Genomic DNA, 22,791 nt, shown 5'->3' with positions numbered 1-22,791 from the left:
GCGACACAGGTCAAACAAACCTGTGAGCATTTCTGCTGCCCTTCTGTGTATATGTTTAATATCCCCTGTTAGTCTTATCTAATAGGGGTCCCACACACTTTATCAGTATTCCAGGCTGGGTTGCATGAGTGATTTTTAAGCAATCTCCTTTGCAGACTGATGGCAGTTTTCCAATAAATTGAAGTCTATCACCTTGCTTACCCAGGAATGAGCCTATGTTATCATTTCATTTCACATCCCTGTTAGTATGAGTTAGCTGATTCCAACTGTGACTTATTGATATTGTGCTCATAGGATACTAACTTTTTTTTTTTATTTTGTGAGGTGCATAGTTTTACATTTCTGAACATTTAAAGGAAGTTGCCAATCTTAGCACCAATTTGAATTTTATCAAGATCTGACTGAATATTTATGCAGCTTCTTTCAAACAATACTTATATAGGTAATTGCACCAACTAATAAAAGTCTGAGGTTACTATTAATATAGTCTGCAAGGTCATTAACATACAACATGAACATCAAGGGTCCCAACACTCTCCCCTGAGGTACACCCAAAATTCGTTCTACAACTGATGATGACTCATTCAAAAATAACATGCTGCGGCCTCCCTACAAAAAAAAAATCCTCAACCCACTCACTCATAAATATTGCTTGGTACTCCTTATGATGCTACTTTTGACTATAACCATAGATGCGGTAGTCAAATGCTTTTCAGAAATCAAGAAATACTTATTACAATTGGTTTCAAATGTAGGCAAGATACACTACTGCACTATGGGTCTGTTTCATTTCGTAATATTTTACTGGTACTATTTTTGCCCTGTGACAGTTGCAAATTACATACTACTGAAAACAACTGCAATCACAATGTGTAAACTTTTTCTCCTAATTCATTGATAAGAATATTTACCACCCTGTTCCTCACAATTGATTAAAAAATATATAATAAATTGAGCACGTTTGTTTATACTCTCCAGTGGTCACCGCCTTGTAGAAGCACTGTCCATGTGCCCGGACGGGCTTGGGTGTCCACAAGATGCTGAGGGCTACGCTGGCAGTAGAACAGCTACTGACACGGTCTTCCATGCTGGACAATCTTCAGCAGAACCTGATGGAGAGTGTACCACTACATCTAATCCCTCCCATATTCAATCCCATAGTCCTTTCCAAATTCCCCAGAGACCCCAACCTGAGGTATGACACATGCCATGGCGAGAGGTGTGTGGCACTTGGGAAGATGAATTATTAATAAAGCCTCAGGGATACCGGGCAACCTCCCCGAGTGATAGCCTCGCACTATGTGGGGTTCTGTGGTGTTGACCGAATATACCCCCAATTACCATGGGACCAAAATGGAGAACATGAAACAAGAAGAAACAAAATATGAGGGACATAATGAGACCTCAAATACTTAAACACCTGGGTTGAAACTGATGGAAGCTGTTTCTACAACTGGATCAGTCAATAGACTTGTCTGAGAAGAGGAAACTGTCTCGTAGCAGTTTCACATGTCAGTTATTAAATCTTCATCTGGAGCTCAGAGGCGTAAACTTCTCAATGAACAAAAACAGAAGGAAGCCAGACAATGGACTCCTTAAAAAGAGTGGATCTCCAAAAAAGACTGCCTCAAAGTGAAGGGGACAAACGGTCATCTTCCACCTCTCAAGCAGAAAACAAGAAAAGAAGGGAGGGATCCAACACTCCCACTTATCAGGATAATTGTATCCAGAAAAAGCCGAGGCATGAATTGAGGAAACAGCCCTACATTCTCATGTTTCAGGATGGCAGTTATCTAACAGGGATATCCACTGCTCAACATGACCTCGCAGCAAGTGGAGATTGTTCTGACGGCTTCCTTTGAAAAGATCGAGAAGGGTAATGGTCCAGGGCCAAAATTCAGGAGCATCTGTCTGTATAAAGGTGCTCTTGTGAGGGGACGGGAATCGTGCTCTAGCATAAGGAGAAAGTGCCCAAGATATCTCCGTGGGAGGAGGCAAAGTTGCTGGTCAAGACTGTGGCTGAGCACTTTGAGACCACAAAGTTACCAATTTGGGTGCCAGAACTTCTTAAGGATACTCCTCCAAAGACTGTTCAGGAAAGTAAGGGTGCAGAAACAAAGATCTTGTCACAGTATCAGACAGTAATCAATCAGTAGGTTGTACTGGATGGCTAAACTATCGGGGTTGGAGTCAGTAAAATAGCCACGAGGGCAGTGCAAGAACAGTACCTGAGAGTGCACTTACAGTTCTCGCAGGTTACCATTAGGGTATCAAAGATATCTGAAGTAACTATCATGACAATATGGAAACTGTAAGTGTTGGAGATCAGCCTGCAACACAGTATAGGAGCAACTAACAGCCTCAGTCATCTTCTGAGAAGATGGGAGGTAGACATGACTGATCCAGGAAGCCCCCCCCCATCTATATAAAGGGAGTGTTTCAGGCCTCTGAGGGAACAGAGGTAAGCTGATTTATGCTAGAAATCTAAGGAACTCCAGAAGATGTTTTTATGCAAAAATAGAATTGCATTCAGGTGATGCCGGACTTTTGTTCCAGGGATGTAGTGAGGATCAGAACGAAACAGCATGAGGAAAGAAGCAAGAGAGAAATTGTATTGGCCTCAGCATACCTTCCTTATGAGGTCAGTACTCCTCCTTTCCAGAAAGTGAGAAGACTAGTTAACAGCTGCTGACAGCATGAACAACTGCTGGCTGGTGGTGATGGCAGTGCCTGCAACCTGGTGTGAGGAAGCAGTGATGCGAACAGCAGAGCTGGTTACCTCCTTTAATATTTATCCTAAATATGGGCAGGGATACTGTGTTTAAGAACATAAGAAGAGAAGAAGTAACTGACATAACTTTTAAGCCCATTCTAATAGATAGATATGTAGAACTACAGCATGTGACACTGGAGAAACCCTTGTCTGCCATTCTGACCTCATTTAGAAAACTGCACAAACAAAAATGTACCTTCGCGGAACAGGAATCTGGAACTTCAAAAGAAGGAGGTAAGAAGACTGTTCAACCTTGCAAGACTGAAAGGACAATGAGCAAGATATCGGAAGGCCTTTGCCAACTATCATCCTGGAAGGTATTCTGTGAGGAATTGGAAGGTATGGCTACTTGTGCCAGACTTCACAAAATCCTTACCAGACTACCAATTAATTTATGAAGTACTCTAGGAAAGAGCATACTCACTCTCAAGTGAGTATACAGGGACAATAGGATAGGCTAATTACGACTCACTTTCCTTAATGCACTCTGAGGGATAACACAGTCCAAGACAGAGAGGCAGCAGTTTACAGATAATCAGAAGGAAAACTGAGAACCTCCATGAGAATATGTTGATTAACAAATAATAATAAAATACAATTCAGTGTTGGTGGGAATGTTTCAGACATTCAAGTCACCACTTCCAGTCCAGATGGAATCTTTCCAGCTCTACTGCAACAAGCAAGACAGCATTTAATTAGATTTCTATGCAGGCTGTTTACAGTTAGCCTAGTGGCAGGAACCATTTCTCATTCTTGGAGGGCAGTGAAGATTGTATTCATTCTGAAACCAGGGAGAACAGATCATACCAAGGTTAAGGATATGATACAGATCTGTCTGTCCTTTCTTTAAAAGACATCAGAAAAACTGGTTAATATGCACACTAGAGAAACAAAGCTAACTGAGGCTCCTCTACATGTAAGTCACCAGGCATATCAACCAGGCTAATCATGTGAATTCGTCTTCACCAACTTGGAAAGGTGGAAAAGAACTACACTTTCAGGAATTTGCTCTCTGCAATCTTTCTGGATCAAAGGGGCCTTTAGCAATGCAACCTTTGGATCCATGGTTAGAAATGCAGAAGACACACCATAAAGACAATCACATGTAGGTGGATTAAGATAATGAAGATCATGTTGAGCAGAAAAAGGTAGGAACCATCATGATGAATGAGAAAACCAGAGGGCATCCAAAGGGAAGGGTTTTGTTTCCACTACTGTGGAACCTAGTGGTGAATGAACTCACTGAAGAGCTAAATACTAGACTGCTTTTCCCAAGGATATGCCAATGATTTAGTCATAGCAATACTTGGCAAATTTGCTAGTACTGATATAACACTGAACATTGTGAAAAACTGGTGCAGGAAACAGGATCTAAGGGTCAGCCCCAAGAAAACTGTTGTACCATGCACAAGAAAGAATATCCAGCACACTACTAGAATCTTAAGCTTCTCAACAAAGCTCTACCGGAAACATGACAGTTGTGTGCCATAAACGGAAGTTGTTAGGCAGGTTTCTAATGTTTCTACATCTGAAAGATAATGTCTTTTCAAATTTCTCACCAGTCACATAAGAGTGGTGCCAGTAGGACCACAATGAGGATGCAGATCAGGTTTGCTTTAAATAAATGCTGTAACTGTCATGAGTATTAATTACCTCCGAGATCGGACGTGGTGCGTTGATGTTAGTCAAGAATGCCTTTAAGGTGATAAAGGCATCACTGTCAACACCTCACCAAGTTTGAACAAGGTCATGCGATAGGGCTACAACATGCTCACTGTTCCTTCTATGATATTGCAGAAAGACTTGGCAGGAATGCAGCCACTGTACATGACAGCTGGCAGAAGTGGTCACAAGAATGCACAGTCGCGAGAAGATTGGACTCCAGACAGCCATGTGGTGTACCTGAGAGGGAAGACCATGGTATTCAGTATATGGCTCTGCCACATTGTACTGCATCTTACAACATTTACAAGACCTGTACTGCTGTAATGGGCCAATATAATCCTTGATTAATGTGTGCTTGAGATGGTGGTCAAGTATAGAAATGAAACTGAAGGAATAAAATGAAAGACATAATTGTAAAGTGTACCAAAGCTACAAAAGCATTGCACTTTGTGACAGGAAGAGAAATTTTTTTTTGACATTAGAGGAGTTATTAAGGTGGTACAGAGGGCTAACAGACTAAGGAGTTTGAAAGTTATTTCAAAAATGGCTATGCAGGGAGGCCCCAGAAAAGTGTACTTTGTGTTACAGAGCAGTTCCAGGCATGAATACTATGAAGTATTTGTAGGCACTCTGGTAAAACTCTTACACTTTGCTGTTTCTCTTCAAAAAATAATCCTCGAGTTGATAGGTGCATTCAGGTCCTGCATCGAACAAGGGACTTGCTCTCTATAAGGGTCATAAGGTTGAGCAAGGAAGCATTAGCATCCAGATGCATTGTCATAATAATTTGCAGCCTCAAAGCAGGTCTCAGTATTAAGAAGGTACATGGCAAGTGATACTCTTTTTAAATCATATCCCATTTACAATGGCCATTAGAGACAGCACATGTGCCGGATATCCCATGTCCTGTCCAGCTGCAAGGTATGTGTACTCTTTTCCAACATTATAGTTATGTTTTGCCACTGTCTTACTAAACATCTGTGAGTGGCTGTTTTAATAAATTACAAATTATTTCTATATGTATGCATGGACAGGTATATCTGTTCCTCCATAGATTTTATGGTGAAGTGCAACTAATGTTAACACAATTACAAAGCACCTTGAAAACATTGTGGACCCTTTACAAGACAAAGCAAATCAAGAAGCAGCACTACAGCAATCATCAGTTGCCAGCTCTTCAAACCGGGAGGCTGCATTATTCAGCAAAGGAGCAATGTTTCTAGTTATGATTGCAAATGTCAGCAAAGAAGTAAGGGTGCCTTTTATTATGGCATCATTAGACAAAATGGTACAGTAAACAACACGTTGGCCATTTACAGATTGCAAAGTAGTACAACTGCTTAACGATTTCAGTTAAAATTTGCTTTGTGACCCATCAGCCAGCTTAATGTTCATAAGACCACTGTGATGTTAATCCGATATGTAACAATATAAGCCTGCTTCAGAAAATGGTTTGACATCTTATGCAGTTCTTACAATTAACTGGCAACTTACCATGTACTACTTGGCCAGTAACCACTGTTTTGTCAGCATAAGTAAAATGGAGAGGCCCCACAGACAAGTTGTGACCTGTATGTGTCATGTAGAACTTGACACTGATTTTGCCTGACGGCATCTTTGTCAGTATCAAAGATGCTGGGCAGGTTCGTTCAATTTTGTTTGATGCTCTCAATCTTTTGCCAAAACTGCTTGTCATGGCAGATATTGAATGGTGGCAAATGTAGCACAAACAGGATCTCTTGCTGTCAACCATCCCTTCACCAGTTCTCTTTGTGAAGAAAACTTTCTCATCACCCTCCATCTTTAATTTCCACTGAAGAAACTCTGAAAATAAAACTAAGCTCAGTAACAAGTTCAAAACATAGCATGTATGTATTCATTCCGAAAATGATAGTGGATATACATATTGTGTTTCCTTACGTTCCATTGTATCAAACTCCAGTTCTTTAGTTTCCATACTTATTCCATGCTCACATTCCAGGTGACCTCTTAGCTCTTCCCTGGTATAGCATATAAAAACACCACACTCCGTACATGACAGCTTCAAAGTAATGAAAGAGATTACCTAATTAAATGGGGCCACCATTTCTGAACACACATGCACGGCAACAGCATTTCAGAAAGAAATGATTATGAAATAAAAATAAAAATATTATGTCTAATCAAGAAAATCCACTGACTAACAACACACAATATATATAAAATTTGAAACAATGTATTTATTGAGAGGGTAACTTGTGCTGAGAAATTATCACTTATAAAAAAAATCTGAAATATTAAGTTTACTCTTAATTCACTTTGACACAGCTACATAGTTGTGGTGCTCATTTAAAATGTCAGAAAACATATGAAAAACAGAAGCATGGGTGCAATCTCTCCTGTACAGCACAAAATATAAAATTATTCTGGGCCTCAGCAGTAAACAGGTAAGCAGTCAGTTAATACCCCAGATTTCAGCTTGCACGTGCCACTTACTACGGGACTCTAAAACACACTTTGTGCACATCCCAAAAAGCCTCATTGCCTGTGGGTGATTGGAAACAGTTCGCAGTACTGTATGCTGATAAACTGGGAGTAGTGAGAAATGTACTAATCTGATGCACCACGAAAATCTGACATCAGATGATAAGTGGCAGTTCAACAGTCTAAGACCAGAGACTGGGTATGGGACTGGTCCTGTAAGTGCCTGTGGCCAACCTGATTCCCTCATGACGTACAGCATCAATTATCATCATGTAAGAAGGCCTCGTTAACCCATAGACAGTGCACCCAGAGTCCAGCTGCTAACACATGAAACACATACAAACTGGAGCAGGCATGCCCTGTCCACTCCCCAAGACCAGTGGGTCACCTTCATCAGTTTTCTGCTATATTATCAGGTCCTTTGCCTCTCCATTTTCTGTGGTCCATTGCTTCCTTCTTAAGGGGCTCCGCAACGCCCTATACTTGCAATGTTAAAATAATGCTTATAAATTACATCTTTCCTCACAAAGTATTTGAGGTAGGAAGTTGAACTTTTTACAGATTATTTATTGGAATATGGGCTACAACTTAACACAGGGATTTTACAAAATTTTAGTTCAGTTATTAAAGATGGTTTTTTTTTCAATTGTAATGAAAATTCACAACATTTTTTTGCAATTTTTTATTTATATATTCAAAAATATACAGTTTTTTGGAAAAAGGCTGTGTTAAATTATGCACAAGGTACTGTGTAACATTTACTGAAAGTTTGAAACAAATATGTTTGGAAGATCCTTAGATAACATGTAATTAGTATGAGAAAATAAAAGTTTTGGGAATCGAGCGACAAAGATTGGATTAACTTTTTAGTGCATTCCAGGTCCATAGGATGGATTATCTTCATCCTCTGCAAACTCCTCCTCCAGCTTCCTCTTGTTCCTCCTCCTGTTTACTCTTGCTTGTATTTCTAGACTCTTTACAGCCCTGTCTGCAGCCCGAAGGCGTTCCTTGTCTAAAGCAAGCATCGCTCGTACCATGTTAGAATGTTATTATTTACAGTAATAACACATACCTTTGGCTTTCCAACATTTCTCCTTTTCTTAAAAGCCTTCAGAGGATTTCTAATAACTTTACTTTTACTCATTATTATACTTCAACAAAACAGAGACTCAAGAAACAGAATTAATTACAAATATTTTTGAGATAACGACAGAGTAAATGAACATGAAACAATCGACAATCACACCAGCGATATATATTGAACCATCACAGGTTAGCCACAACACATACTTTATCTCACATCACTAAAATGTACCTGATGAACACGGACGTTAATAATAACACCATTTGACAGCAGTTTAACAGCGCCACAGTGGGTCACGCCCATGTAGAACACATTCCAAAAAAAATTTAAAAATAGTTGTAGTCTTCGGAATTGAATAAATTATATATCTCTTAAAAGGTAATAGTCTGCAGATTCAGAAAACGCAAAAAAGTAAAAATTGAACTTTTCATGATTTTGAGCCTTTCCGGAACCCCTTAAGGCTGCTGTATGTTGTATCGTCCATCACGTCATCCAGTATCTGAACTCTCTTCCTTCCTTGCTTTCCTTTCCCTTCTACATAACCTTCTAAAACGGTTTTTATCAGTCCATCATTCTTTCGTAATATATGCCTGATCCAATTTCTTTTTCTTCTTTTTATTACATCAAGTAACTGTCTTTTCTCTCCCACTCTTCTCAGTACCTCTTCATTTTTTACTCTGTCCATCCAACTTATTCTTTCCATCCTCCGCCATGTCCACAGCTCAAAAGCCTCCAGTCTATCTCTGTCTTTCTTTCTCAAACCCCATGTTTCAGCGCCAGACAGAAGAACACTACATACAAGACATTCCCGAGTTCTCTGTCCAGAATGCTGCAGAGAATTCTCCTTTTCTTATAAAATGCCTCACCATTGCTATCCTTGTTTTAATTTCTGTACTGCACTTCCAGTCGGTGTCTATCCTGCTTCCAAGATACTTAAAATTTTGCACCTGTTCTAATATTTCTCCATTTAGCATAATTTTTATTTCTTTATTTCCTCCTAGTGCCTATACTTTTGTTTTCTTTGAGTTAAATTTCATTCCATGATTTTTTCCCCTACCCCCATGAACCATGGACCTTGCCGTTCGTGGGGAGGCTTGCGTGCCTCAGCGATACAGATGGCCGTACCGTAGGTGCAACCACAACGGAGGGGTATCTGTTGAGAGGCCAAACAAACGTGTGGTTCCAGAACAGGGGCAGCAGCCTTTTCAGTAGTTGCAGGGGCAACAGTCTGGATGATTAACTGATCTGGCCTTGTAACACTAACCAAAACGGCCTTGCTGTGCTGGTACTGTGAACAGCTGAAAGCAAGGGGAAACTACAGCCGTAATTTTTCCCGAGGGCATGCAGCTTTACTGTATGGTTAAATGATGATGGCGTCCTCTTGGGTAAAATATTCCGTAGGTAAAATAGTCCCCCATTCGGATCTCCGGGCGGGGACTACTCAAGAGGACGTTGTTATCAGGAGGAAGAAAACTGGTGTTCTACGGATCGGAGCATGGAATGTCAGATCCCTTAATCGGGCAGGTAGGTTAGAAAATTTAAAAAGGGAAATGGATAGGTTAAAGTTATATATAGAGGGAATTAGTGAAGTTCGGAGGCAGGAGGAACAAGACTTTTGGTCAGGTGAATACAGGGTTATAAATACAAAATCAAATAGGGGTAATGCAGAAGTAGGTTTAATAATGAATAAAAAAAATAGGGGTGCGGGTACGCTACTAGAAACAGCATAGTGAACGCATTATTGTGGCCAAGATAGATACGAAGCCCACGCCTACTACAGTAGTACAAGTTTATATGCCTACTAGCTCTGCAGATGATGAAGAAATTGATGAAATGTATGATGAAATAAAAGAAATTATTCAGGTAGTGAAGGGAGATGAAAATTTAATAGTCATGGGTGACTGGAATTCGAGAGTAGGAAAAGAGAGAGAAAGAAACATAGTGGGTGAGGGAGAGAAATGAAAGAGGAAGCCGCCTGGTAGACTTTTGCACAGAGCATAACTTAATCATAGCTAACACTTGGTTCAAGAATCATAAAAAGAAGGTTGTATACATGGAAGAATCCTGGAGATACTAGAAGGTATCAGATATATTATATAATGGTAAGACAGAGATTTAGGAGCCGGGTTTTAAATTGTAAGACATTTCCAGGGGTAGATGTGGACTCTGACCACAATCTATTGGTTATGAACTGTAGATTAAAACTGAAGAAACTGCAAAAAGGTGGGAATTTAAGGAGATGGGACCTGGATAAACTAAAAGAACCAGAGGTTGTACAGAGTTTCAGGGACAGCATAAGGGAACAATTGACAGGAATGAGGGAAAGAAATACAGTAGAAGAAGAATGGGTAGCTTTGAGTGATGAAGTAGTGAAGGCAGCAGAAGATCAAGTAGGTAAAAAGACGAGGGCTAGTAGGAATCCTTGGGTAACAGAAGAAATATTTAATTTAATTGATGAAAGGAGAAAATATAAAAACGCAGTAAATGAAGCAGGAAAAAAGGAATACAAACGTCTCAAAAATTAGATCGACAGGAAGTACAAAATGACGAAGCAGGGATGGCTAGAGGACAAATGTAAAGATGTAGAGGCTTATCTCACTAGGGGTAAGATAGATACTGCCTACAGGAAAATTAGAGAGACCTTTGGAGAAACGAGAGCCACTTGTATGAATATCAAGAGCTCATATGGAAACCCAGTTCTAAGCAAAGAAGGGAAAGCAGAAAGGCAGAAGGAGCATATAGAGGGTCTATACAAGGGAGATGTACTTGAGGACAATATTATGGAAATGGAAGAGGATGTAGATGAAGATGAAATGGGAGATACGATACTGCGTCAAGAGTTTGACAGAGCACTGAAAGACCAGAGTCGAAACAAGGCCCCGGGAGTAGACAACATTCCATTGGAACTACTGACGGCCTTGGGAGAGCCAGTCCTGACAAAACTCTACCATCTGGTGAGTAAGTTGTATGAGACAGCCGAAATACCCTCAGACTTCAAGAAGAATATAATAATTCCAGTCCCAAAGAAAGCAGGTGTTGACAGATGTGAAAATTACCGAACTATCAGTTTAATAAGTCACAGATGCTTAATACTAACGCGAATTCTTTACAAATGAATGGAAAAACTGGTAGAAGCCGACCTTGGGGAAGATCAGTTTGGATTCCGTAGAAATGTTGGCACACGTGAGGCAGTACTGACCTTACGACTTATCTTAGAAAATAGATTAAGGAAAGGCAAACCTATGTTTCTAGCATTTGTAGACAGAGAGAAAGCTTTTGACAATGTTGACTGGAATACTCTCTTTCAAATTCAGAAGGTGGCAGGGGTAAAATACAGGGAGCAAAAGGCTATTTACAATTTGTACAGAAACCAGATGGCAGTTATAAAAGTCGAGGGGCATGAAAGGGAAGCAGCGGTTGGGAAGGGAGTGAGACAGGGTTGTAGCCTGTCCCCGATGTTATTCAATCTGTATGTTGAGCAAGCAGTAAAGGAAACAAAAGCAAAATTTGGAGTAGGTATTAAAGTCCATGGAAAAGAAATAAAAACGTTGGGGTTCGCCGATGACATTGTAATTCTGTCAGAGACAGCAAAGTACTTGGAAGAGCAGTTGAACGGAATGGACAGTGTCTTGAAAGGAGGATATAAGATGATCATCAACAAAAGCAAAACAAGGATAATGGAATGTAGTCGAATTAAGTCGGGTGATGCTGAGGGAATTAGATTAGGAAATGACACACTTAAAGTAGTAAAGGACTTTTGCTATTTGGGGAGCAAAATAACTGATGATGGTCGAAGTAGAGAGGATATAAATAAAATGTAGACTGGCAATGGCAAGGAAAGTGTTTCTGAAGAAGAGAAATTTGTTAACATTGAGTATTGATTTAAGTGTGAGGAAGTCTTTTCTGAAAGTATTTGTATGGAGTGTAGACATGTATGGAAGTGAAACATGGACGATAAATAGTTTGGACAAGAAGAGAATAGAAGCTTTCGAAATGTGGTGCTACAGAAGAATGCTGAAGATTAGATGGGTAGATCACATAACTAATTAGGAAGTATTGAATAGAATTGGGGAGAAGAGGAGTTTGTGGCACAACTTGACAAGAAGAAGGGACCGGTTGGTAGGACATGTTCAGAGGCATCAAGGGATCACAAATTTAGCATTGGAGGGCAGCGTGGAGGGTAAAAATCGTAGAGGGAGACCAAGAGATGAATACACTAAGCAGATTCAGAAGGATGTAGGTTGCAGTAAGTACTGGGAGATGAAGAAGCTTGCACAGGATAGAATAGCACGGAGAGCTGCATCTACATCTACATCTACATCTATACTCCGCGAGCCACCTTACGGTGTGTGGCGGAGGGTACTTATTGTACCACTATCTGATCCCCCCTTCCCTGTTCCATTCACGAATTGTGCGTGGGAAGAACGACTGCTTGTAAGTCTCCGTATTTGCTCTAATTTCTCGGATCTTTTCGTTGTGATCATTACGTGAGATATATGTGGGCGGTAGTAATATGTTGCCCATCTCTTCCCGGAATGTGCTCTCTCGTAATTTCGATAATAAACCTCTCCGTATTGCGTAACGCCTTTCTTGAAGTGTCCGCCACTGGAGCTTGCTCAGCATCTCCGTAACGCTCTCGCGCTGACCAAATGTCCCCATGACGAATCGCGCTGCTTTTCGCTGGATCATGTCTATCTCCTCTATTAATCCAACCTGGTAAGGGTCCCATACTGATGAGCAATACTCAAGAATCGGACGAACAAGCGTTTTGTAAGCTACTTCTTTCGTCGATGAGTCACATTTTCTTAGAATTCTTCCTATGAATCTCAACCTGGCACCTGCTTTTCCCACTATTTGTTTTATGTGATCATTCCACTTCAGATCGCTCCGGATAGTAACTCCTAAGTATTTTACGGTCATTACCGCTTCCAATGATTTACCACCTATGGCATAATCGTACTGGAATGGATTTCTGCCCCTATGTATGCGCATTATATTACATTTATCTACGTTTAGGGAAAGCTGCCAGCTGTCCCACCATTCATTAATCCTCTGCAGGTCTTCCTGGAGTACGTACGAGTCTTCTGATGTTGCTACTTTCTTGTAGACAACCGAGTCATCTGCAAATAGCCTCACGGAGCTACTGATGTTGTCAACTAAGTCATTTATGTATATTGTAAACAATAAAGGTCCTATCACGCTTCCTTGTGGTACTCCCGAAATTACCTCTACATCTGCAGATTTTGAACCGTTAAGAATGACATGTTGTGTTCTTTCTTCTAGGAAATCCTGAATCCAATCACAAACCTGGTCCGATATTCCGTAAGCTCGTATTTTTTTCACTAAACGTAAGTGCGGAACCGTATCAAATGCCTTCCTGAAGTCCAGGAATACGGCATCAATCTGCTCGCCAGTGTCTACGGCACTGTGAATTTCTTGGGCAAATAGGGCGAGCTGAGTTTCACATGATCTCTGTTTGCGAAATCCATGTTGGTTATGATGAAGGAGATTTGTATTATCTAAGAACGTCATAATACGAGAACACAAAACATGTTCCATTATTCTACATCAAACCAGTCTCAGGACTGAAGCAACAACAACAACAACAACAACAACAACAACAACTTTTTCCATTAGCTTCAATGGCGTCCACTAAATCCTGTAATTCTTCTTCCAGGGTGGCGAGAAGGACCATGTCATCAGCAAACCTCAAACACCCTACTTTTCTTCCTCCAATTTCTACTCCTTTGTCATCTAATGACCATTGATCAATCATATTTTCCAAGTAGAGGTTGAAAAGGGTAGGTGATAGACAGTATCCCTGTCTTACTCCTTTTCCTAATCCGATCCAGTTTGTACTTTCTCCTCTCACTTTAATTGAGGCTTTTTGATTAAGATATAATGAGTTTACAAGTCTTCTGGTTTTCCAGTCCACTCTCTTTTCCCTCATAGTCACCAGCTTGTCCCAAGCCACAGTGTCAAATGCCTTCTCTAGAGCGATGAAGCACATATATAGGTCTCTTCCTTTTTCAATAAACCTTTCTCTTAAGATTCGTAGGAGCCCTATTGCAGCTCTGGTGCCCGTATTCCATCTAAAGCCAAACTACTCCTCGCCAAGGTTCTCCTCCATTACTTTTTCAAGTCTCTTATTAATTATTCTTAACATCACTTTGGCTGCATGTGAAATGAGGCTGATTGTCCTGTGCTCACTGCATTTCTTGGTTCCTTGTTTTTTCAGTATTGGAATCATTACTGTTGTCAGAAAGTCCTCCAGCCATTCACCACCGTCATATATTTTATTACATAACTTCAATTTTTCTCTTATTCCATCTGGGTTGAAGTATTTTAATATTTGTACCGGTATCATATCTGTACCTACTGCTTTGCCATTTTTCATTACAGCTATGGCAGACTTCACTTCTTCCATTATGATGGTTGGTCTTTTCTCTTCTTCACTTACACTGTTGAGTGATTCAAGTTCTAGAGTTTCTGGTCTGCGATCATTCTTCCCATCCCTGAAGGACATCGTCACGATCTTTGTACACTACCTCTTCATCTTTACTCAAAACGTCCATAGCAGCACTTTCTGCTCTGTTTTGATCCCATGACATAGTCTTTACTCTGTTGTATAATAAGTCATATCTTCCCTTCCTGTCCAGATCTTCAATTGCATCGCTTTCCTCTTTTAGCCTTTTTTCCTAGCCTGTTCTGTTTCTCTTCAGAGTTCATTATTTAACCTTCGGTACATCTTTCTTGCATCTTCAGTGTTCATGTTTTTAAATTTTCTTCTCTCCTCCATCTTGGAAATCATTTCTTGCGTTACCCATGTTTTTTTTGCCCTTTTCCGTTTTACATATCCTATATTTTGATGTCCTGCTTTAATGATTCCTTCTTTCACCATGTTCCAGTACTCATTGGCATTATCAGGTAACTCTTTGTCTCGTAATGTGTTTAGAAACTTATACGACAGCATTTCTGTACTTTGTTCTTTGTGGGATCTTATCTTCTCTAGATCCCACTTCTTCACCATGGTCGCCTTCTTCAGTTTTTTCATTCTTATTTCTATTTCTGCCATAATTAAGTTGTGGTCACTATTAATATCTGCACCTGGTAATGTGTGTACCTTCTTGATTCCATTCCTGTATCTTTCTTCTACCAGCATAAAATTGATTTGGTTTCTGTATTTATTCCCTGGTCATTTCCAAGTGCAGAGCCTCTTCATGTGATTCTTGAACTATGTATTTGGCACTATCAGCTCCCTTTCCCTGCAGAAGTCAATTAGCCATTCACCTCTATCATTTCTCTTTCCAAGACCATGACTGCCTACTATATTTCCCTCTACCCTTTTTCCCCACAATGGCATTCCAGTCTACCATTACTATTTTGCAGCATTTTTTATTTTCATCCATTATTCTCTCTATTACATTGTACATTTCCTCTACAATTTGGTCATAATGTTCTGAAGTTGGCATATACACCTGGACAATCAGTAAATCTTTTTGTGCTCTTTTCAGCCTTACACCACACATTTAGCCAATTCCTTTATCATAATCATTCCTACTCCATTCATTCCTTTTACTTCTCCTCCTGAGTAGTACAATACATATTCATCTGACTGTAACTCTCCACATCCATACCATCTTACCTCAGCAACTCCTATGAGGACCACATGATTCTTTTCCAACCCTCTTTTAAGGTTTTCTAGTTTTCCTGCTTGTAGCAGAGTTCTAACATTCCAGGTATCAATTCTCGTTTTGATTTTTTGCCTCATTTCAAGTAGTCCCCCCAGGAGATCCCTATGGGTAAGGTACTTCAAAATGTTCAGTGCTTTTATTTATTTATTTATTGTTCTGTGGGACCAAATTAAGGAGAAGTCTCCATGGTCATGGAACGAGTCAATACATGAAATTATAACACGATATTAGAAACAGATAAAATGAAATATAAAAAAAAAACATTCAGGTGACAAGTCGAAAGTTTAAATGAAGACAATCAACAATGTAACACTGGAATTTGCTTAATTTTCTAGCTCTTCCAGGAGCTCCTCGACAGAATAGAAGGAGTGAGCCATGAGGAAACTCTTCAGTTTAGACTTAAAAGAGTTTGGGCTACTGCTAAGATTTTTGAGTTCTTGTGGTAGCTTATTGAAAATGGATGCAGCAGAATACTGCACTCCTTTCTGCACAAGAGTCAAGGAAGTGCATTCTACATGCAGATTTGATTTCTGCCTAGTATTAACTGAGTGAAAGCTGCTAACTCTTGGGAATAGGCTAATATTGCTAACAACAAATGACATTAAAGAAAATATATACTGTGAGGGCAATGTCAGAATTCCCAGATTTTTGAATAGGGGTCGACAAGAGGTTCTCGAACTTACACCACATATAGCTCGAACAGCCCGTTTTTGAGCCAAAAATACCGTTATTGAATCAGAAGAATTACCCCAAAAAATAATACCATACGACATAAGCGTATGAAAATATGCGAAGTAGACTACTTTTCGTGTTGAAGTGTCACTTATTTCAGATACTGTTCTAATGGTAAATAAAGCAGCATTTAGCTTCTGAACAAGATCCTGGACATGGGCTTTCCACAACAGCTTACTATCTATCCGAACGCCTAGGAATTTGAACTGTTCCATCTCGCTTATAATATGCCCATTCTGTCTGATCAAAATATCGGGTCTTGTTGAATTGTGAGTTAGAAACTGTAAAAACTGAGTCTTACTGTGATTTAGCATCAAATTATTTTCCACAAGCCACGAACTTATTTCATGAACTACATTATTTGTTACTGTTTCAATATTACACACAAGATCCTTCACTATCAAGCTGGTGTCATCAGCAAACAGAAATATTTTTGAATCACCTGTAATACTAGAAGGCATATTATTTATATAAATAAGAAACAGCAGTGGCCCCAGCACCGACCCTTGGGGAACGCCCCACTTAACAGTGCCCCATTGGGACTGAACATCACTACCACTCTCAATATTGCAGAGAATTACCCTCTGCTTTCTGTTCTTAAAGTAAGAGGCGAACCAATTGTAAGTTACTCTCCCCTTACTCCATAATGGTCCAACTTCTGCAGTAATATTTTGTGGTCAACACAGTCAAAAGCCTTCGTTAAATCAAAGAAAACACCTAGCGTTTGCAACCTTTTATTTAATCCGTCCAAAACCTCACAGAGAAAAGAGAATATAGCATTTTCAGTTGTTAAACCATTTCTAAAACCAAACTGAACATTTGACAGCAAATTATGTGAATTTAAATGCTCCAGTAACCTTGTATATACAACCTTCTCGATAACTTTAGCAAACACCGATGGCATAGAAATAGGTCTAAAATTGTCAACATTATCAATGTCTCCCTTTTTATAAAGTGGCTTCACTACCGAGTACTTTAATCGGTCAGGAAACCGACCACTCCTAAAGGAAAAGTTACAGATATGGCTGAGAACTGGGCTAACATACATAGAACAATACTCCAGTATTCTGCTAGATGCCCCGTCATATCCATGAGAGTTCTTGGTCTTTAGTGATTTAATTATTAACTCAATCTCCCTCTTGTCAGTATCATGGAGGAGCATTTCAGGTAACAGTCTCGGAACACTTTTTTCTAAGAGCACTATATGATTCCCTATTGGGACTAGGTTTCTATTTAGTTCACCTGCTATATTCAGAAAGTGATTATTAAATACTGTACATATATGCGACTTATCAGTAACACGGACATTCCCACTACGCACTGACTCTATATCCTCGACCTGTCTCTGCAGACCAGCAACTTCCTTTACGACTGACCATATGGTTTTAATTTTATCCTGAGACTTAGCTATTCTATCTGCATACCACATACTTTTTGCCTTCCTAATAACATTTTTAAGCATCTTACAATACTGTTTGTAATGGGCTGCTGCGTTTAGATTTTGACTGTTTCTAACGTTTTGATATAATTGCCACTTTGTTCTACAAGATATTCTTATCCCTCTAGTCAGCCACCCAGGCTGCCTGTTTGTGCTAGTACCCTGTTTTAAACGTTCTAACGGAAAGCAACTTTCAAAGAGCATGAGAAAAGCATTATATTTATCGTCTACTGTATGAGCGCTATAAACATCTTGCCACTCTTGTTCCTTTATAAGGTTTACAAAGGTCTCTACAGCAACTGGATCAGCTTTCCTGAACAGCTGATGACTATATTTAACATGTGTTGCAGCTTTTTGGGCCATTGCCTTTAGGTCTTTCAGCTGTGGAATCCACAACAATGTGGAGTCAAAACTGAGGCCCAAGAAGTGCAGAGTGTTTAAAAGAGAGACTGGTGTTCCACGTACACAATTCAGGTACATTAAAAATAAGATGAGAATGATTAACACACACACACACACACACACACACACACACACTCCTCTCGGCAGAAAATGTAAAACAAGTGTTTGTAGTCCACTCCTCCAACCTCTTCACTGTAAGTTGCAGCTGATGAGTTGCTGTCGCAGTATTTGAGGAGGATCAGAAAACTGTTAAATCGTCCACAAATAAGGATCATAGCACTGGGCTCCTTACCATAGACATGACATGGTTTATAGCTGTGGCAAACGGGGGACGCTTACAACACTGCCCTCAGAAACATCATTCTCCTGTACAAACCAATTTGACAGCATGTCACCAGCTTGGTACCAAAAACAGTGCTTTGATAGGAAAGACCAAATGGAGATGAGGAGACGGCCACGACGTCCCATTGGTGGAGCTGCCCTAGAACAGTGGTTGCCCAACATTTCCTCTGAAGGAACACTGTGAGGATCTTGGTACGTTGATGGAACATCTTATTTATTTTGAAGGTTAATAAAATTTTTAAAAAATGAGAAAAATTTATTTTATTGAGCGATTACTTCAATTTTAAATTACAGCTAGTCACATAGAAATCACAATAAAATTTTGAAAAAGAAAATATCTCCAAAAAATTAATAGTAATAATAATAATAATAATAATAATAACAATAATGAAAACCCATGTTATTAATAGTTTTTGTGGAGCAATGATTCACTTCCCATGGAACACAAGTGTTCCGTGGAACAGTTTGAGAAAGCCTGCCCTGGAATACTATGTCTCCGAGTAGAGTTATATACCTTGCTGATGTCAAAGAGTATACCTATACAATGCTGTTTACAATGAAAAGCCTGCTGGATAGCTGCCTCCAGCTGGGTCAGGTTGTCAGCAGTGGATCAAATCTCCTGAATCCACCTGTGAGTGACTTACGAGCTGTCTGGTCTCTAACATACAGATCTGACAATGGTTAGCCATTTGCACCAAGGTCTTTCCCAAACAGGTTATTAAGACGATGCTCTGGTAACTACTGCGACACGTTTTGCCCTTTCCTGCTTTGGGAACAGATATCAAAATTGCCTCCCTGAATGAGTTGGGAAAGTGGCCTGTCCGTCATAATGAATAAAAACATTGTGTGAGGACTTCCTTTGACACTGGTTTCAAGTTCCACAGCATGTCCAGTCATGGCTAGGTGCAGTAAAACAAACCACAGACAGTGGTGAATCCAGCTCCCATACACAGAATGGGCAGTTGTAGGACTCTGAATTGATGGATCTGAATTCCAACTCACCCCTTTCCATTTGGCACAGTAAAGATAGAACACTAGGTCCTTGCTGGCAGTGGAAGTAGCCATTGCAAAATGCTCTACCATTGTTCGCGTAATGTCTCCAGATGTTGTTTGGATACACCCATTTTTCAACCATGCCACTATAGGCAACCAACTGTCTTTACTGGACATCCTCCTGATGGCTTCCCATGCTGTAGTGAAATAAACGGAACAGTTGATAGAATCCAAGAACACTTGCTATGACCTCTTGTTTGCTCTTCTTGATGAAGTGTCAAACCTTGGCCCTTGTTAAGTGAAAGGCTGCGAGATTTTCCTCCGTTGGGCGGTGGTTAAACCATCGCAGAGCCACACGCCTTACCCAGATTACTGAACAGCACTCATAAGCCCACTATTGGACAGGTAGCCTCCTAGAATGACAAGAGAGGACATTAGGATGGAAAAGTCAGTGGTTTGGCAGATTACTTGTGTGATACGGTCCATCCATTCCTCAATGCTTTCATGAAGTGTTTGGCTGCACAGCACCCAACTGGCCCTACTGATCATCATCATGGTGACATTTTTTCTGTGAGAGCTCCATCCAGTAGGTGAAAACAGAGTGGAAAGTTGTCACTGGAATAAAGGTCACCAGTGACTTCCCACTGTACAGAGTCTGCAGGGGCTAGAGAGCATACAGAGAGGTTGATGGCTGAGAACAACCCAGTAGCAGCAAAGAAATGAGTGAGAGTGCTTGTGTTGAGGATGCATAACTTATGTGACTCAATGAGGCTCACCAAAACCTGACTCCTAGGGCAAGTAGAGGTCAAGCCGCACAACAGGTGATGGACATTGAAGCCTTCCTGTAGGAGAAATCGTCGGAGCTGTTCTACAAGATCCATGAGAAACTCAGTCTTATCACATCTTGTGAAGCAGTGATCCTCTGACACACAAACTTCAACTGCAACTGCTTGCAGATCAGTGGCCACGGGGAGAGCAGACAGTGGTGTGCATTATTGACAAATACAGTAATCCCTCTCTTAGCCCTATCCCTACTGGGGTCATCTTCGCAATAGAGGGCATAGTCCCTTAGTACAGGGGTATCAGATGCTTTAAACAAAAGCGCAGGGGCATTCCTGTGCATGGAGTTTCCATGTGTCCTGAACCCATGAATGTTCCACTTGTAACAGAACATATTAAACGCATTACTTTACCGAAGTATGCGATACCCTCCAAATTCAACCAGTTTAACGAGTATTTATAATTATAGAAAAGTTATTGTGTATGTTAACAATGATTGCATAACATGTCTCCATAAACAGTCAACCCATTAAATTATACTGAATAACTGACCCACACAAAAGTTAATATCACTTGATCACTGATACAGCATATGTCATCACGTAAAAACACTAAGTTCATCTTAAATAATTAATATGAAGTAAGAAAAATAGTGGCCAACTTAGGTATTTTGGATCTCCTTAAAAAAAAATCACCCAGTGAAACCTATTTGTTCACTAGGAGCATTTTCACTCAGTATTCATGTAATCAATCCTATTTTAGGCGAAAACCAATGTAATTCTTAATAATTCATGTTATTTACTTATTTATGCAAATTAGAGAAGTCAATTGACAAACTTCTAAAAAACGGCCTTTTTGTAACAAAGAATTATTCTGTCAAGTCAACAAATCTGTCTGTCATTTTAATAACATGTTAAATTATGTCACTCAATGCAAATTAATAACTTTTCTGCACAAATTATGATAACAGATGTACATGTGACTTATAAACTATATCTCTTTTTAGTAGTTCTTTGACAATGTTATAAATACAAGCAGCAAGAAGGGTCGGGGGCACAGTCGGAATGTCACTTTGGTAAAGTGTGTTTGTGTGTTATTGTTTGAGGTGGATAAACAATGCAAAGAACATGTAAAGGAAGAACTACTTTGTGTTGTGTCATGGTCTTTGGTGGACAGTGGAATTAAGATGGCCACCAAAGTAATAAATATTTGAAGTTTACATATTTGTTGGTTTCGCTCGTTCTTTATCATCAAAAGCACATAAAAAACACGGTACATCATGTTTTTCACCCTAGACAACCAGATTTAGAGCCAGCATCAGCATCGAGACACAGCAGCAATCCAGCAAGTAGCAGCGATTACCACAACACAGTGGGAGTGAAATAGTGTGATTATAGCAATTAGCAATATCTACAACTAGGCGACCATTACAAAAGTGGGGGCTCGTCCGGGATCTTTAAGTGCAGTGTGGCAACAGTGAAAAAATGTCAAAGTGGGAAAAAAAAAAAAAAAGTGTGTATGTGCGACTACGAAAAACTATCACAACGCTCGGAAGATTAACGTCTGGATTATGTCAATGGAATTCATCAATCAAGATTTCAGCTTCGATAAAACCGAATAAAAGTGAAGAAAGCCAACAAGAACACCGATCACGACATCATAGCATAGCTACATAAAGCAAGGTATTTTGTTGTTGTTGTCATAAAAAAAATTTAATAGTTAACATGTCTCTACCTGAGAGTGATGAGATCGTAGGAAATGTAAAAATTGAACAATTAAACTTAACAGAGTGGCTAGCAGAGTTTGCAACTCAAATAAGCTCGCAACTTAAACAATCGAGTGAACAAGTGAGTTTGAAACTTGAAGAAAACACAGATAGACTGGATAAGTTAAGTTTGAATTTTGATCTATTAAGTACTCGTCCCAATGAGAAGTGTGAGGAAATTAAAACTACCCTCAGTAAGGACACTAGAGAACAGTTGATACACTTCAGAAAAGAATTTCAAGTTAAGGTTGAAAGTTTAAATGAAAACATACAAGCTAACACAGACAGCATTGCTGTCATCTACAACAGAGTAGATACTGAAGTTGAAAGATTAGATCAGAGAATAGACAAAACATCAGAAAACCTTAAACAAGAATACAACCTGTATACCACTAATGTAGATACAAAAGTAGAAAATATACACACTAAATATACACAATTGGAGGACGCATTGATGTGCAAACAAACGATTTACAATCAAAATACAATGTATGGGCACATCCAAGTGAAATGCTTTCCTGGTGAAAATCTGCACCCTATTGATTTTATTCACCAATGTAAGGATATGTTTGTTATAGGAATGTCAGATAACATAAAAATTAAGTTAGTAAAACGGTTTCTAGAAGGGGAGGCCCTATCCTGGGCAAATGAGAATAATGA

The 22,791-nt window shown here is 39.7% G+C and overlaps 1 protein-coding gene across 6 annotated transcripts in view; it reads right to left on the bottom strand.

The window, feature by feature from the left end:
* Nucleotides 1-22,791, bottom strand: part of LOC126199103 (uncharacterized) — a 116,568-nt gene that overhangs the window by 16,443 nt on the left and 77,334 nt on the right. For all 6 annotated transcript variants that reach the window (XM_049935853.1, XM_049935854.1, XM_049935855.1 and 3 more), the window contains exons 7-8: nt 6,359-6,479; nt 5,933-6,262 (exon numbers count right to left, since the gene is read on the bottom strand). In XM_049935853.1, the coding sequence (XP_049791810.1) occupies nt 5,933-6,262; nt 6,359-6,479 (451 nt within the window). The remainder of the gene's footprint in view (nt 1-5,932; nt 6,263-6,358; nt 6,480-22,791) is intronic.

The sequence above is a fragment of the Schistocerca nitens genome, chromosome 8, assembly GCF_023898315.1.
Source record: "Schistocerca nitens isolate TAMUIC-IGC-003100 chromosome 8, iqSchNite1.1, whole genome shotgun sequence".
Lineage (NCBI taxonomy): Eukaryota > Metazoa > Arthropoda > Insecta > Orthoptera > Acrididae > Schistocerca > Schistocerca nitens.
The sequence above is the reverse complement of the archived record's forward strand: the minus strand, read 5'-3'. Positions and strand labels throughout refer to the sequence as shown.